The following is a 17,942-nucleotide window of genomic DNA, read 5'->3' on the forward strand; positions in this document are numbered from 1 at the left end:
AGTAGAAAAGACAGAGGGTCTGATTCATCATTTGCTTTTTTTTTAAAGTAATTTTTCTTTTTTTTTGTCGTTTTCATTGGCGTTTTCTGTACCAAATTCTTCAAAAATTGCACACATTTGATACATTTTCCTAAACAAAATCAAAAAAATGATCTTTATTTTTGTATTTTAGCTTCATTGTTTCTTATTAGAGCAAAAAGTCTCATGTTCTGCTAAAATTTGGGCAAAAATTTTAGGCGTACATGAGTTCACTCAATTGGGGAACAGGAGGACATTTGCACAATCATTTTGTGACTTTTGAAAAAGTCACAATTTAGGAATCAGCCCAAATGGCAAACATAATGAAAAATAGAAGAACAAATATACAATAGACTTTATAAAAGGCTTAAGTTAAAAGAAGAATATGGTACATCTGAAAAATAGGAAAAAAATAAGAAAAACTAGACAAAAAAAGCACAAATGCAATAATGAATCGGTCGAAAAGATTTATGCTAAGGATTTATTTAAATGTCTATGTTTTTTCTGCGTATGAGAAAAATGGAACATGTGCTGGATCCAATTTTCATCCATTTTTGGTCTGTGGCGTCCCTTTATCTTGTATGCAAAAAAAAACCTCTTCTGGCTATTAAACAGTAAGTAAAAAACGTACAGCACTCGGATGCACACAGACGGCATCCAACTGTTATTAGTTTTTTCACATGTCCATTCACTTGAATGGGTGAGCTTGATCCACAAATCAGATTAATATGGACATTTCTGTTTTTTCTTGCAATCAGTTCAGAAAAAAACAAACATGTGAACATGACCACAGACTACAATGGGTACATGTCCTATTGGTAAAAAAAGCTGAATAGAACACGTATGTGAAACATCGATATCTAAATGATGCCAAAAAATTCAACTTTTTTAAATATTAAAAACATAATATTGCCTTTGTAGTTTCTACAGAAAGGTTATTTTTAGAAGAAAGTTTTGGAAATGTGGTCCATTGCTAGTTTAAAAAAATAACCTTAAATATGCACATGTTATATATATATTAGATGGAGGCCCGATGCTATCGCATCGGGAGGGCGGTAATGTCGTGATGGGGGCAGGCTTTGCAGCGTTGAGAATCTCTCCCCCCCCATGTGCTCACCCACCTATCCACTCTCTCTTTCCCCCATGTGCTGACTTCTCCCATCTGTGCTCTCTTCTTTGACCTGTCTATCCCATGTGCTATCCCCCTTGTCTGCTGTCTCTCTCCTTCCTGTGCTGTGTTCTCCCCTCATGTGCTGTCCCATTTGAGCTGTCTCCCCCCTGTGCTCTGCCTCTCTCCCCCTGTGCGCTTTCTCTCTCCCCCATCTTCTGTCTTCTCCTCTCATGTGATCTCTTCTTTGACCTGTGTACCCCATGTGGTCTCCCCCTTGTCTGCTCTCTGTCTCCACCCCTGTGCTGTCTTCTTCCCTCATGTGTTCTCTCGTTTGAGCTGTCTCCCCGCGCAGTAAATCAGACCGCCGCCATCTTTGTGCAGGCAGATAGCGGCAGTCACATTAAAACTGCGCATGCGCTCCTCTTGTACAAAGATGGCGGCGGTCAGTGAATCATTCGGCTGATCCCGGCGGCGGCGTGTGCGGCATGTTCGCGACGGTATTCCACTGGTGGTACCGGGCAAGAGTCTGGTACCACCAGTGGTTTCCATATTGAGGCACCCATCACTTGGGTGTCCCAATATAGTGGTCGATGAACTTCCGCCGCTTGAAATTCTGGGATACGGACACATCTGGACGGAACAGGATGTGAAGACATTACAAGGTAAGTACTGTATTATAGATATCATGGGCCTTAAAGAGGACCTGTCACTTACTCAAAAAAGAAAAGAGATACATACCTTGTAAAAATACCAACATGGAAATCTCTTCTTGACGTCTAACTGTGTGTTTCTTCAGAGTCTCCTTTGGGGAATGAACTTTTACCTCTCCCTCCTAGACACTGCCAATCACAGCCCAGCAGCTGACCTAACATTCTAAGACTGGCAGCATCTGGGAGGAAAAAATGAAAGTGCACGCCCCCAACGTAGACTAAAGAAAAGTGCAGTTGGACTGCAAGTGGAGATTTCACATACTGTGCTCCAAAAGATTCAAATGTGAATATCTCTGCAATGGAGTGACACAATGTAAAACGGAAAAGAGTGGCAGAATCCAGGGAGCTGATAGATATTTTTTTACACAGTAATAAGCAAAAGTTTTTGAGCAAGTGACACATCCTCTTTAATGTAGTTCAAATCAACAACTATGATATATGACAATAGTATATCCCACAAAGGTTATAATGACAGAAAAATATACACTAAGAAAATATGTTTAGCCCATTGATGATCTTACCTCACCCTTCTTGCTGTTGAATATCTCTTCGACATTGTATCATGAGCTGTGTCACATTCAGCTTTAAAAGCAGCTTCCGATGGTAATATTACAATGGCTGTTATATATGTATCACCTTGATGCATTTACATTAGGAATAAATACGTCATATCACCACAGGAGCACTCAGAAACTATTATGACTAGAAAAGAAAAACTTATTTATTTTATTTTTTTTTTACTTTCTGCTTTTTTTCCCTTCTAAAATCAATAATCACTTAATGGCATGTTCCACCTGCGAAATGCGGCCTTCACCTCCATTAGCGAGCTACTTCTGCCAACAATTAATAACTGCGTGAACACAATATACCCAACATGACTTAGAATAACTGTTAAATTAATAACCCTATGTCCTCAGAATGGATTGAAACATTGTTACCATTGTATTTATCTAACGTGTTCATTATTTCCAGAACATTAGGGGTTTTTGTAAAGATGGCATTTCGAATGGCATTCTTTCCTTTTCTTGTGTTTCAGATGCCTACCAAGTTACCATATATGTATATATATATTTATTTTCTTATTATTTTGCTAGTTTTATGATGCTAATCAGATTATTTGGATATGAGATTGCTGTAACCTTTTCACATGAAAAATAAAATGCCATGGCTGTAAACAAACTGCATTCTGATGAATGTTTAGCTTCAAGGCTCGGTGTATGCATTAAGATTATGGCCCCAATCAAAGCCGAAGTTCCAATAACACATTAACAAGAAGACTGTGCAAAGCCGTGAATCTACTTGGTTAGATACCTTGTTTTGGTTGGAGAGGTGAGTATCCAGCTAGAGGTCCGGGAAAGCGTGATTAAAAAGAGTTTTTTTTTCATTACAGTAAAATGCAAAAAAGAAAAAAAAAATTTTGGGACTGTCCCCAGGGACTGTACCCAGTTACTCCAGTAGATCTGACGCGTTTCGAACTAGGTAGTCCTTATTCATAGTCTGGCATCAGTTGGAACCGTGGAAAGTTTAAGGGTGCTTCCACATTGTGTTTAGGAACATGCTCGGTGGCCCAGACAGGACGTACGTCCAACCCCCCACAAAACGGGATTCTGACGTATCCACCGACGGGGCCATAGACTGTAATGGTGTCGGCAAAGGGAATGTGCACTCTGACGTGCATCATTTTCGGGAGTGAACGCCTACTGCAGTCTACTACGCCTGAGTGTCCACATCCAGTAGGCGTACACTCTTGAAAATGATGCACGTCAGCGTGCACATTCGTTCTGCTGACACCATTACAGTCTATGGCCCTGTCCCTTTTTACGGGGGGTTTGGATGTATGCCCCAAAGGGCCCACTGACCGTGTGCCTTACCCTTATCCAGACGAATACAAAAGATATGTGTCACGGGTGTGTCCGAAGTGACAGACAGTCGCCCTGCAGTTGGTTGCAGGAGATCTCTACGTTTGTCATTACAGACATCTTCTTAGAGGCTGGCTGTCTCTAGGACCCAGCGGCTGCCTTCCTCTGGCTAATTGGCTCCCTGGCCTGAGTGCATAAATACCTGGTGTGTATGAGAGGGAGATGCTGTCGATATTCATTACTACTTGTGAGGCTTTAGCAAGAGCAGTACTTTGTTCTCTCTGGAGAAACTCCATTTGGCTGGAGTTGTCTAAAGCTAAGCAATCCCCCCCGTTTGTCTACCCTTGTTGTCTATAGAGTTTAGTGGATATCGACTAGTGCTCATCTCCTCCCTTCCCTAGCCTTAGCCATACGCCAGGGAAAGTCAGGGCGAGGCACGCGTTCGGCGATTGGTGAAGAGCCAATATAGGGACGGTAGTTGAGACAGGGTGACACTAGACCACTCCCCCCTTTCCCTAGTGTCTGGACTACCTTTCCCTCTGTGTTGCACTAAGTCTTTCCCACACCCTGTGTGACAATATGTGGTTAAATCTCTCATGGAAATCAATCAGATTCAAGCTCTCATTTAACGAGGACCTATCACTTTCCATGAATATGTATCTATCTTTTTTTTTAACCTGGTGTAAATTCTGCTGTTCTCCTGAATCTGGCATTGTTTTTGTTTTGTTCCTTCACCTCTCCAATCCTAAGGTATGCCCTCTGTCCTCTGTATGCCAATCTAGTCTTTTAGCCAAGTAGGTGTGGTCAGGTCTTCTTGAGGACCATGCCTATTTGTATAAAAAGATTTTATTTCTGTAAAAGATAGAAGAGGCCATTTTTCAGAAACAGAGAGGTGCAAAAACACCCCCAAAACAATGCCAGTTTCAGAAGAACGGCAGCATTTAAAGAAAATCTGTCTCCAGGTTTTTGCTACCTCATCTGAAAGCAGCATCATGTAAGAAAAGTGACCCTGATTCCAGAGATGTATCACTTAGTTTACTGGGTGCAGCCGTTTTGACACAGAGTTTTTAGATTTAACATGTAGCAGAGCCAAGAAAGCTAACCACGCCCACACCCCAGTATTCTGTGTACATTGTCTATTGACAGTGAGCTGCTTATCAGAGGAGGGGGCCTGGCTGGACTAGGGATCACATCAGTTGTAGTCCTGTAGTGATAATCTCCTGGTGGTAAAACATTCATTGTATGGAAACAACAGCACACAGCCTAATAAGTGACACATTACTGAAATATGTGTTTCAGGCCCCATCTCCTGCTGTCTTCAGATTACATAGCAAAAACCTGCTGACAGATTCCCTTTAAGTTAAAGTGGCAATCCTCTTTAAAAACCCTTCAAAAAACAATGAAGAAAACCCACTTTGGCCATTATAGACAACTGCTTTACTTCTCACTTGAACAAGTTTTAATAACCCCCATCCCTATTTCCTGCAGCTACTCTTAAAACTGGGTTCACATGGAACAGCTGAGTTGTGTTTTTAAGGTAATGTGTCAACCGAAAATGACCTATTGTTTAAGTAAGGTCATTGTATTCTGTGTACTTTTTTGTAAATAATTTGAAAATATCTTTTTTTTTTTCAATAACACGATTTGTATTAAAAAAAACACAAAATTAGTAATCTTGCAATTTTCACACTGGCCACTGGGGCTATTTTACACTCTAACATCATGTTCTTGCAGGAAAAGTTTTAATCAGTGGTGTACAGGGCTGTAATATAGGATTCACCCTTCACAATAGGGGATATCACAGCTGACTCTCCCTTCACAATGACCTCTGCACATGCTAACTACATGCTTCAAAACAAAAGATAGGGTCTGAATCAGTCTGTTGCCGTTAATGCACATGCGGATTTCTTGAAACAACAGGAAGCTAAAATCTAAGATAGCCCTAGTGGCCGGTGTGAAAACTGCAAGATTTAACATTTTTATTTTTCATACAGATTGTGATATGAAAAAAATGTAATAAAAAAAAAAAACCACATCTAGCACAAAAACAGTAGGTCAATTTTCTGATGACACATTCACTTTAGGTCGAATGGGGGGTCATATCCAAAAGAAAGGAGAAAAATAGGGGACCATAAACGCTTGCATTACAGATCAACATTGTACTGATCAATGACATAGTTCCCATAGGTGACTATGGGCCCATAATGGAATATTTGATGCATTATAAAAGTATCATCCTATACAATCATTGATTATAGAGGGCATACATAATATAGAGCAATATATAGGCATCCAAACTATGGTTTGGGCAGCATGAATCTAATGATAGGTACCCATTAAAGGGGTTGTCTGGGACCTTAACACTGATGGTTTATCTTTAGGATAAGTCATCAATGTCTGATTGGTGGGGGTGCGACACCACGGGACATCCGCTGATTAGCTGTTCCCGGAGTCGGAGTTGGCTGCAATTGCTCAGTTACGGATCTGCACAGAACAGTTCTGTCAACGGACTAGTGGCCGCAGCTGGGAACTGCACATCCGCCCCCTATTTATTTGAATAAGGAGGATGTGCAGTACCCGTGGCCACTATACAGTCGATGGAGCTGTGCTGTGTAGCTCCATAATTGAGCAGTTCCGGCCTCGGCTGACACTGATAACAGTTGATTGGTGGGGGTGCCGGATGTCGCACCCCCACCGATCAGACATTGATGACTTATCCTAAGGATAAGCCATCAATGTTAAAGTCCCGGACAGCAACTTTAATGTATCTTACTGGCTTCTAATGATCTGTGTGAAACTTTCTTCAATCTTTATAACACATGACCTGGATTCAAACTAGTAAAAGAAAAATGTTGACAATATTTATCTGCTTTTCTGTTGCTACAATGGACAATGTTGGATCATGTAAAAGAGTAAAGCAATACAATTTGGAGACATTTGCAGATTATTGCTCCTATCAGGCACTGTTGCTTGGCAGTTCCAATTTCTGCTGACTTCTATGAATGCACCCAGACTTTCTGTAGCATGTCGAGGTCCATAGAAATCCAATAATGCTAGGGTCACACGACCGATCTCTCATTCCAGAAAATCGGAAAAAAATTATGCTGATCAGTTTGTTCAGAGTTTAATCAGAGTGTGAGCTGATTTTGTCAGAGATGGAGAAAAAAAAAAAGTTTCTCCACCTTCCCACCTTTCCCATTCAGTAACTCCACCTTCTCCATTTCAACGGACCCATAGACTTGAATGCCGAGCGCGATCGGAATATCGGAGACAAATTGTCCATGGACCACTCGATCTGAGCAAAAAAAATCGGATATGTGCACGGCCTCATTGAATAACATGGGGATGACAGCTATCCCTCTAAATCATGGATAGCACTCGTCTGGTTATTACGGTTGTATGCTCGAGCCCTTAGTAATGCTAAAATTGCATGAACATTCTTCATTCATTCTTCATCCAATTATTGTGCAATAAAATAGAAAAAGAAAAATATAAAAAAAATGAAAATTTTGTAAATCACAAACTAAAAAAAGTGCCCGGATTTTGCAGAGAATTTCCTAACGTATGCATCAGCGCTGCCCAAACAAAAGCGTCCGTTGCGCTGCAGACGTATTGGATGGCGCGCGCTGCACGGTGCCATGCATTCCTATGCAAAGAGACGGGCTCCAAAACTTCGGGTTTAACCATGTAGCTGCCAGTGGGATGCCTGCAAGGGTTAATCGGTGACATGTCCCTAATTGTCATTGTCAGAGGCGGCTCAGATCTTTAGTTAGGACTGGATCTCTCAATTAAATGACTTCTAAAAAGCATGAAAAAAATATATATAAAAAAAGCTTCTTCCACCTGATCTATCCATCATCCTGTGCACTGCCCCCAGTCTCAGGCACTGGCCTTCCCTTGGCTCTTTTTATTATTCCGCCTGAACAATCAGAAAAGGGGATTGGGCTGGGAGGAGCCAGCAGGCAGCAGTGCTGGGCTTAGCTCCGTCAGTAACACATGTCAGGCTGGAGAGAGAGCAGAGAGCTCATAGAGAGCAGCAAGAGAGCCGGGGCCTCAGTGCATGCAGCAATCAGCAGGCAGCGATCCCCTCCGCACACAGCTGCAGCCCCTCTCCGGACCCTTCACCCTCCTCCCTTGTGTCAGGCCAGGAGCAGATCCCAGGAGTTGATCAGCGATCAGGAGCAAACTTGCGGCTTGCAGCAGGCAGGATCTGCGCCTGTGGGGAGCTAGCAGCAGCAGCAGCAGCAGCACCTTGGCTCGGAGAGCTGCCTTACCTATTCCTGGAGCTGTGCACTATTCACATCGCTACACTGTGATTCTAGGAAGTCAGGCAAAGGTAAGCAAAAGACCTGTGTGTGTGTTTGTGGCTTGCAAGGGTTAAAGTGCAATGCTGAGAAAAAGTCTCCAAATAAGTGTCCCTGGAGGCTTTCCCCAACTGGAGTGATGGCACATAAAGTAATGATTATAGAGGGGGGGGCACATATTTTGTCTGGACGTCCTGTCAGTAATCCCATTGAAGAACATTTATGGTCAGCCCCTCCGCAAGCTCGAATGGCTGCTTACAGACATAACAATAGATTGTATTCAACTGCACAGCAAATGGAGACTTTAGGTTTAGGGTTCCTTTTAGTGACTGCGCACTTAGCGGGCTTCCTGACCCTTTTTTCCATTAAGCATAGCCTGGCATCATGTTCTAGGAGCAGTGGCCCCCTATTCCCGCTCTGTTGTGGGACTCTCGCTGAAATAATGAAGAAATCTCCCTGATCTCCCCTGATATAGATGCAGAGCTCTACTGAGAGGTTTGTGTCCTCTCCACCCCTTCCTCTACTCTGTTTTGTGTGGAAAGGATTTCCCTAGCCTAATTGTAAATTGGGCGATCGCCACCCGCCTTCTTGACGGGAGAACTGGGAAACCTTTTTAATTTTTTTTTTATTTTTTTTACGAAACCAGTGGCACGAGGATCAAAGTGGCCATAGGTCTCTGAACTGGTAATCCACCCACTTGCCTAATTAAAACCCACCTTATAGTTTCTTTTTTTTGTATTACAAATTACCCTCCTCCTTCTCCCTTCTTCTTCTTCAAGAGATCTCCATTAAACAGGAGTCGTTGCTGTTGCCTCTAGCTGCCACTGCTGGCTTCCCTCTACATTCCCTAAATTGCCTGGCTATATAATTTATGTAGCAGTTCTATTAAAGTTAAAAGGTTTTTATTTCCTCAACTGCAATGAAACTTGATGAGCGCCCTCCCTATAAGTTATCTTGAGAGTCCTTTCTGGTCAGTAAAGAAGGATTCATCTCTAGTAGATTTAATCAGCATTAAGGTATTGCTTGTCTTTAAGAGCTTTACTTAATGTGGTTACTGGATGCCTGGCGCAGTGTCACGTTTCTTTTATTATTTTTTTTATTTATTTTTTTATTTACCTTTTGACAAGGCTTGAGGTCGGTCGTAGGCTGTCCTTCTAAAAGAAATTCGAAACTGAGAGGGGGGGGGGGGAGAAAAAAAGGACATGAAAACACTTGGTGGACTCTGGGCAGGAAATGCAGATTCATTTAGGGGTTGGAGATGAAATTGTTACCAAAAGCCATTCGTTGAGTAATGCATCAGATAAATCAATTTACATAAAGGTATGATGCATTTGGGTACACAAAGATAATGGCTTTTAGAGTGGTTCCGTTTCCCAAGTCCTAGTGTTTTGTTACAGCTTAAAAGGTACAGTTCTGATTATAGCAGATTATGTGGTTTATTTACTGTCCTTAGCAAAATGTCTTCAAATACTGCCATCAACTTCCCTGGCTCCAAACTTTTTTTCTTTTTCCCAGGATAGTGTTTATGTATATTTGTAAACATATATGTAGCGTTTCTTATGTATATTTGTAAACATATATGTAGAGTCATGTATCTAATTCACATAGTGTAGTGACATAGATCATTATTGGCTTGCTATAAAGTCATTATGGCATTTCACAAACCATTGATTAGAAGACACAATTAGGTCACTCTTGAAATATGGGAGGAAATACTTATGTATAGAGGGTTACAAAAGCAGACTGCATTAATTTTGAGTTCTTTTGATCCAAAAAGGTCTGTTTAATGCCAGCAGTGAAGTTTAGCTACTGTGGGTACACTACCATCTAACTGCGTTTTACCTAGATCTCCTTTTAGAGATGGTGGCACAGTTTTTTAGAGGAGCCAAGTTTAGGCACTTTAGACCAGGAAAGGGGGTTTTAAATGGCAAGATTGGTGAAATGACTACTCATGGTCCAGAGATAAGGTGGTTCTTTTGCTTCTTAAATTGTGTTGACAGATGTTGGCTTCAGACTATAGGTTCATTTGTGTCTGTTCTGACTTATCTGTAAATGGAAGCCTTTTGAAGGTGTCCATTCATTGCATTTAAATTGCTGATCAAGGACAGATTAGTGATACAAAAGTGTTATTTGTTTGTGTAACAAGTTAGCAGGGCTTCCTAAAAGTTCAAGCCAGGTTTATTGGCTCCTAATTCCAAAATGACATTCATGGATTGCCTTGAAATGAAATGGGATTTCAGCTGATCCAACAATAATAAGACATTGATTAAATGGCGAGCATGACAAAGGGAAAATAGCAACTAAAAATAAAAAAAAAACAACAAAAAAAAAAGCACAAGCCCAATAAGTTTTTACCCCTCACTTTTTGATGACTATGGTAAAATACTTTGTTGCAGGCAGGTCATGTCTATAGAAGAGCCCTGAATGATTGAAGTAGATTGAACTATAATCCTCTTTAGTGATGTTATTGGTGATTTAATATGGTTTCAATGCAGACCCTACTATCAAACTGTGCCTTCTATCTCACCAACTCCTTGTTTCTGGTAAAGTTGTCCTCCTGAGGTCGTGACACAACTTCAGACAGTTTTGAGGAGGACTATCAGTAAAAGTGATCTGGTGGGTGGAACCTCTGACAGATCACTGACCCCAAACAAAATAAATAGGCCCTTATTCTTCATTAATTAGCTGGATCCACTGCTTTGCTACTGTTTTTTAGAAAGCCATATGAAGATTGAAGAGCATCCTCAATAACACTTTTTTTTTTCTATTCCTTTTCTTTTTTTTTTTTTTTTGCTCTACTCTTCTAGACCATGGTGAACCCAGGTAGTAGTGCCCAGCCTCCCCCTGTGACCGCTAGCACCCTCTCTTGGAAAAGGTGTGCTGGTTGTGGGGGAAAGATTGCAGATCGGTTCCTGCTCTATGCCATGGACAGCTACTGGCATAGTAGATGCCTCAAGTGTTCATGCTGTCAGGCTCAACTTGGGGAAATTGGCACCTCATGCTATACAAAGAGTGGAATGATTCTCTGCAGAAATGACTACATCAGGTATGTGTGTCTCTACTTTTTTTTTTTTTTTTTTAATCTTCTGTACCCAACAATTACGATACTGATGTTGCTGGAATGTATCATATACATCGGGGCAAAGCATCGTCTAAGCCAAATCATGTGTTGACATCCGAAAGTCCAAAGCTGATGCTTCTTTACAAATAAGTGGAAATATTCCAGGATTTTATCTGCGCATAGTTTCCACTCCGCACATGATGGAACATGTTGAATATCCTAATTACTAAACTGGTTCGGGCATCTTTACATTCCCTTCCTTTAGAAAACGATCCATTTCCTGACTTCTGGTTGTAATCATCCTAAGTAATAACCCATTAATTGCACAAGATGTGAGCACAGATTAATTAGATGTCCATCATGCTTCCTAATGTCATTTTAGAAGATGGGAATCAATACGGATAGTGTGTGCCCATGCGATCTTTCCAGGTGAAACCAAGCTTCTTAAGTCATTAAACTGAAAGGCATTTGAAAGATTACATATTTAATTTAAGTGAACGCTTTAATACACTGATGCACCTGGATGCCCTGCACTTTTTAGTCGTGTCCCCTTCAAGATTTCTTTTAAGTCATCCATAAATTGCCAATTTAGACATCAAACAAAATCAGTAACATATTCCTTAAGATACTGGCTCAACTTTGCTCTTGAAGTATGGAATGTACTGAGGGGTAATGTAGGATCCGGTTACACCATCGGTTGGCTTTAGAAACACTGTAGACCTCATTTAGTGTTAAAATGATGAAGTCCAAATGCTCTAACCTATGTCCTGCCGAATCCCACTGTCCTCAATCAGCTAAATAGAAGTAATATGCTCGCTGAAAAGGCCATTGAGGGATTGCAACATTAATTTCTCTAAGTGGTTTTTTTAGACTTAAATGTTAGGAAATCAGCACATGCTTTAACAAACCGGAGCCCATTCTAGACTTCTCGGTGGCTGCTGTGGGGCTTGACAGAATTTTAATTAAATAGAGCAGAACATGGGAGAAAAGAGCCATTTGTTTCAAGTGGAAAAATTGACACCACTGTCTCAACGCTTCCTATGTTACAGATGTATCCAGTAATAAACAGCTTTCTGTAAAATCTAACTTCTGGGTACTAATTACAGAGTTGGTGTTATCATCAGGATCCCATCATTCGTTTTTATTGTATATATGTGTTTAGTGCAACAATAAGGGCTCGTTCACACGGCTGTATCTTCAGTTTAGATCCCTAAGTGTCAGGTTCCATTTAGTTTGTTTTTATGTTGCGATAGATCAGCAGGACCTGACGGAAATCAATTTGAGAGGTCTGTAGCTTTTGGTAATTTCCGTACAACTAACAGGGCACATAATGTGCTCTAATATATAGTGTTAAGATGTATATGTTAATGCTGATCTAAGGTACTATGGGCATATCAGATTCTCTGCATACGCCATGGGATCTGTGCAGATTTTGGACTTGTATCTAAAGCCACATGTGTTAATGAACTTCTATAGACTGCTCCTTTTAAGTTTCGGTACCCTATTTTCTTTTTAGAAGATGCAATGGTAGCTTCCATTGCATCTTCTAAAAAGAAAAAATTAAGATGGGGTACCGAAACTTAAAAGGAGCTGTGTATAGAAGTTCATTAACACATGTGGCTTTAGATACAAGTCCACATGTGTAAATAAGGCTCAAATACAAGTAAAAGGACTTCTGTATCCTTTATAATACTTTTGAGATTATACTATTAAAGCTACAGGGAAAAAAAATGCTGACCGATTACGTAATCGGTGCGTTGGCGTGAATCGTGAAATTAAGATGCCTGTCAAAATGGGCAAACACAAAGGTAAGGGACTAAGTGAAATGTCTTGAGAGTTTGATGTGAGGATATGGTTGTCTTTGAAAAGCACCTTCTGAGTGAGGCCAAACAAAGTGCTTCAGCTCTACCCTTCATTTGAGAAAGGGGAGGGAGGGGGTTAGTGGTGGTGGTTTTGAAATCCACCTCTTCCATTAATGAAAGTGCTTTTGGTGGGAGACTGACATGTAGCTTACAATCATAGATTCAAGATAAAACAGGCTGACAGTGAATACACACAATTAAAAGCTTTAATTAGTGACTCCTCCATTTTCTTTTAGTCCTGATAGGTTTTATCTAATGAGATCTGGGCCCTGGCTTAGATCTGCTCGGAATGACCGAAATGAATGAATGAGAGCTGCATTGCAAACAAAACATTTAATTAACAAAATTGGCCTGTAAGAGAGGGGATTATTAACCAGGGCTGAGGATTCAGACTGTTAAAGGGCCAGTGTCTGATGACCAGGGAAACATTAAAAGGATTTGGAGAGATGTTGATGTGATTACAGAAAGATTCTGTGCATCTCTACCCTGTCAGCGGGCGTTGTGTCGGGCCAGCAAGATTTAAAATGCCAAAGAAGGGGGGCTTGAGTGGCTCACCTACATCTTTACAGTACAATAAGGTTCTATCGATGATTCTTTGCCATTGATTCTCCTTGGTTGATGGGTCACATAGGGAATGACAGTCTGTTAATGCCTGTTGTGTTATTGTCTAAGCAACGTTTGCCGTCTTAACCCCTCGTGGTCCAGGTTTTGTGACCACCTAATCTTGAACTTGTCTGTATACTTTTTGAAGTTCTTGAACCCAGCTACGAAAAGTTAATATTGAAAACATGATAAAAGATAGTCTTTCAAATGGAATCTGGTGTAACACAACAGGCATTAATAATGGCCGGGTCTAGTTCCCCCACTACCCCAGTCCTAAATCCCAGTTTAGACAGAGGTCCGCACTGTAATTGCTGAAGGAATACGTCTGGTAGCTGCCCCCCCTTCCCTTTGAGTGAGCCCCTCCTTGTTTCTTTAGAAGGAATCCAAGAGACATCATGCAGAGAGTTAATTTCCCTGGTAATCAACAGCAAGCTGCTATATTCAGGGAATGCTGTCCCTTTAATTGAACAGGCTAGGTAATTAAATGGCGTTTTTCCAATAGGACGTGCTAGGTAAATCTAATAGTTGGTTATTTAATATCACTTTGAAGTCTGCCCACTCAAGCACAATGACAGCACAGGAGCATGTGAACTATTAGCTGGGAGAGAGGGGAAAAAAAACGAAAAAAAACCTGGATCTCAAAAATTAATTAAATCGCATGCAATTTAGGGGGAACGTTTATCTTGATTTGTCATAACAGAATTAATTCAAGGCCTCCAATTCACTTGGGGGCAGATCTGTTACTCTGAATTAACCAAGCGTAATTTGGCAGATTTTTTTTTTTTCTCCTTCTCTTCTCTAATGTAGCTGCAGCCATTATGCACAGCCCTCTTTTTTTTTTTTTTTTTTTTTCTTCTAAGTATCAATAGCTCCTAGAGCTTTTAAGGTGCCTTAGTATCCAGTTAGTATGAAGTACCTTTAATGGACTTGGCTCTTGGCATCACTTTGTAGCATTTAATACACCTCCCATTAACCCCTGGAGAGCTGGAGGTTAATGCATTGCACTCCTCTGCAGAAGGGACATAAATGAAAAAAAAGCCAAGACTTATATAATTGCTTATAAAACCGGTTAACACTGAAGAACAGTGTTTTAGATGAAAAATGAAATAATGCATATGACCTTGAGGACCATAAATTACCCTTTAAGTCAGTGAAATTTTGCCATTTTAGGAGTGGCTGCGGAGCTGTACCAGAACATCAATGTGTTGTTTTTTTTCCTACCATTAAGATGTGTTGGGTATGCCAGGCTGATTATTGTTTTTAATGATACATTTTAAAGTGGAATTGATATTTATAGTGTACTATACATATAATATGGCCTTTGCTTGCAGGCATTATCTGTAGGGCAGTAATTAAAATGGTAATTAAATAGCATTGATTAAATATGGGCCTTCTCATACTTGTGAGACAATATTATTATTATTATTATTATTAATATTATTATTGAATAACTTGGCCTTCATAAATATTTGCCTTACTTTATTATGTATTTAGCCAAAATCAATATTCTTAATAATCTCGCAGGGCCTGGTTTAGGCGCTATGTAAATCTGTGTCATTTGAGTGACATCTGTGACAAGCGTCCCATGGCTCATGATAAATGTCTCCAATTCTGTAGCCCGTTATAAAATCGGTTCTGTCGATCTGTCATATGTCCTTTACTTGTATAGCTGGACACTGGACTTCATAGATATAAGCTTGGGTTTTTTGTTTTTTTTCGATGTGCACATAGAAAAATGGGTTCCAGCATCGTACACAAAAATTTGGATGATAGTGTAAAATATGTCCTAATAATGATGATCAGTCTTAATAGTTATAAAGCTTACCTGTCACATCCCTTTAAGGGGCCATAAGTCAAAGACTCCGGCATTGTAAGAAAGTTTAACAAATATGGCCATGGCGTTCTTCCTTTTTTTATTTTTAAGCACCTTCATCAGTTTTAGGGCTCGTTGTGGGGGAGCCTATAATTAGTCCATGTGGTGTACGTATGCAAAACTAATAGCATATGGACAGCACACTGACCAGTGCAAGTCAATGGGAGCGTTTTTACCTCCGAATCAATGGTCTGCATGTAAAAAAAAAAAAAAATCTCCAGTACAGTTTATCATCAATATTTCATGCGTTTTTGTTTTTTTTTGGACCAGTTACAATTATCAGGATCGGAAACTGTATTTTGTCCTATTATTAAACTGTTCATGAAAAACTGATGCCATACAAAAAAAAAAAAAGACACGACGGACACACAGGTGGCATACGAATAGCAATACAGATTAAAAATCTTTTTTTTTTTTTTTTTTTCTGGATGAAAAAAGATGATTTTGCATATGCTCGTCTGAACCTGGTCTTAAAGGGGTTGTCAACTACTCAGCAACCCCTATTAATTGCCACAGTGTTCTGCACCTGTAAGAAAAAATGTATAATTGCCTTCCAGGCCAGTACTGCTCCTTTGCTAGGTCTGTTCTGCTCAGATGCGAAGGCTGCAGACATTCAGCTACTGATGATTGGCTGCAGGGGTCACGTGACATTGTTTGTCTTGAAATTGGTGGTGAGCACAAGGCTCAGAGTGGAAAAGTAGTGTTGATCCAGGAGGTAAATATACTTTTTTTGTGTAAGTTATGCTGAATATTGGGACAATAATGGGAGTTTTACACTTGTGGACAACCCCTTTAAAGACTTTTATATTGTTAGATCTGCCCCCGATCTAGTATTCTCAGTCGATCATACTTCCTCTTTCATTCTCCAGCATGATCTAACCACCTGGCGTGATCCAACGCTCCTATATGGTTGGAACGGTTGAAGGTGGCAACTATACGACACCAGAGGAATATCGGGCAAGGGTTGAGTATTAATTGGACCCATGCGTGAAATTTTTCTGGGCTGGTGCGAATGCCTCAAAAATTGTACCTCCCAATATACTGGAGCGTTGCACTACGCCAGATGGTCAGATCACGCAGGAACGACAGTGTAGGCAAGGGTTAAACAGCCTTCTCTACTGATGTTATACCTCAATCACAACATGCCCCCTATAATATTTACTTTTCCCATATTTTGGAATTGTTGCTACTTTCACTATACAAATCTTTAGACGATCGTTTATAGATTTCTCATTTCTCCCTCCCGTTCGGACTGAGCTCCTTCGAATACTTTACCCCTATCTCCTTTTAGTGCTTTAACTCCAGCGACATCTGTAGATTAGATGAGATCCAGTGACACCAAGCAGCGGAGATCATTAAATAAAATATTTACATGCAGGCAATCTCTTATGTCAGATCTAGCCTTCAGAACAATGATCTGCCTGTAATTGTAAATGGTCTCACTGTATTAGGCACATCTTGCTGTTTTGAGATTGATTGTGTTCCCCAAATGCTAAAATATTAACGATCTCCTCCAGTCTGAAGACCTTACCAGAGGAAACTGAAACCATTTCTGTCATCACAATTAAGGAGTCCCCTGGCTTTAATTAGCCTGACCTGGGGTGTCTCTCTCCCCCCATAGCTGGAGTTGAAGAGGAGGGGAAGAAAAAGCCCATTAAAGTCCAGACTGAGACTGATAGCTACTTAATTGAGCACCTAAAGCCTCGAGCCTTTTAAATCAAACACTGTCCTGCACAATCCCCTGGTTAGATAATTAACTCTCCTGCCTCACAGAAACTCTGTGAAAACAAGTTTTTAGAAAAGGCTACAGTTACATAGTTGCCTTCATTCTTGGCTCAAAGTGAAAAGCAATTACTTCTCGTCATTTACAAGGGTTTACATTCTCTGAGATTTTTCAATTTTCCAGAAAATGATATAATTAAATATATTCGGCCTATACAGACTTTGATATTGAACATTCCCATGAAAGAGGGGAAAAAAAAAAATTGACCAATCTTACGTAAGGGAGCGTGAGAAAGGGAAATGCAAACGTATCATACTGGACAACATTAGGGAAATTGGGTTTGACCTACAAATGACCTTCATGCACTACGACTGATAACCAACATCCAGGCAATTAAAAGAGGACAATAGATAGTATTGTATTGTGTAGCGAATATGGTCTTGGGTGGTTATTTCATACAAAGGAGTGAAGACAACATGGGGCTTACAATGAGGACCTTGTTTAAAAAGCACTAAGGGCTTCTCTGGTCCATTGACTGTACTAGTTACCGAATACAACTTAATTGGGTAGCCCCCCATCTTCTTCAGTGATCATTCATTTTCTTACAGGTGTAGCATGTACCTGACAAATTATTCGTGCCGCTCCATAACTAAACACAAGTGACGTTATGATATACTCTCAGGGAAAGGCCACGTTCAGTATTTGATCAGTATTTTCCATCAAGCCAAAACCAGGATAGGAACAATCAGAGGAAAAGTTGAGTCGTAGATTAGCAGCCCATGGTTGCTAATATCGCTTAGACCTATAGCCATTACCGC

At 40.4% G+C, this 17,942-nt stretch overlaps 1 protein-coding gene across 1 annotated transcript in view; it reads left to right on the forward strand.

Moving 5' to 3' along the window:
- Positions 1-7,628: 7,628 nt before the first annotated feature.
- Positions 7,629-17,942, forward strand: part of LMO4 (LIM domain only 4) — a 47,373-nt gene continuing 37,059 nt past the window's right edge. Inside the window, exons 1-2 of the mRNA XM_073643165.1 lie at positions 7,629-8,034; positions 10,810-11,048. Of these exons, the coding sequence (XP_073499266.1) occupies positions 10,813-11,048 (236 nt within the window). The 5' untranslated portion in view covers positions 7,629-8,034; positions 10,810-10,812. The remainder of the gene's footprint in view (positions 8,035-10,809; positions 11,049-17,942) is intronic.

This window comes from Phyllobates terribilis, unplaced genomic scaffold (genome assembly GCF_046119375.1).
Source record: "Phyllobates terribilis strain yellow unplaced genomic scaffold, ASM4611937v1 Scaffold_8__6_contigs__length_399053987, whole genome shotgun sequence".
Classification (NCBI taxonomy): domain Eukaryota; kingdom Metazoa; phylum Chordata; class Amphibia; order Anura; family Dendrobatidae; genus Phyllobates; species Phyllobates terribilis.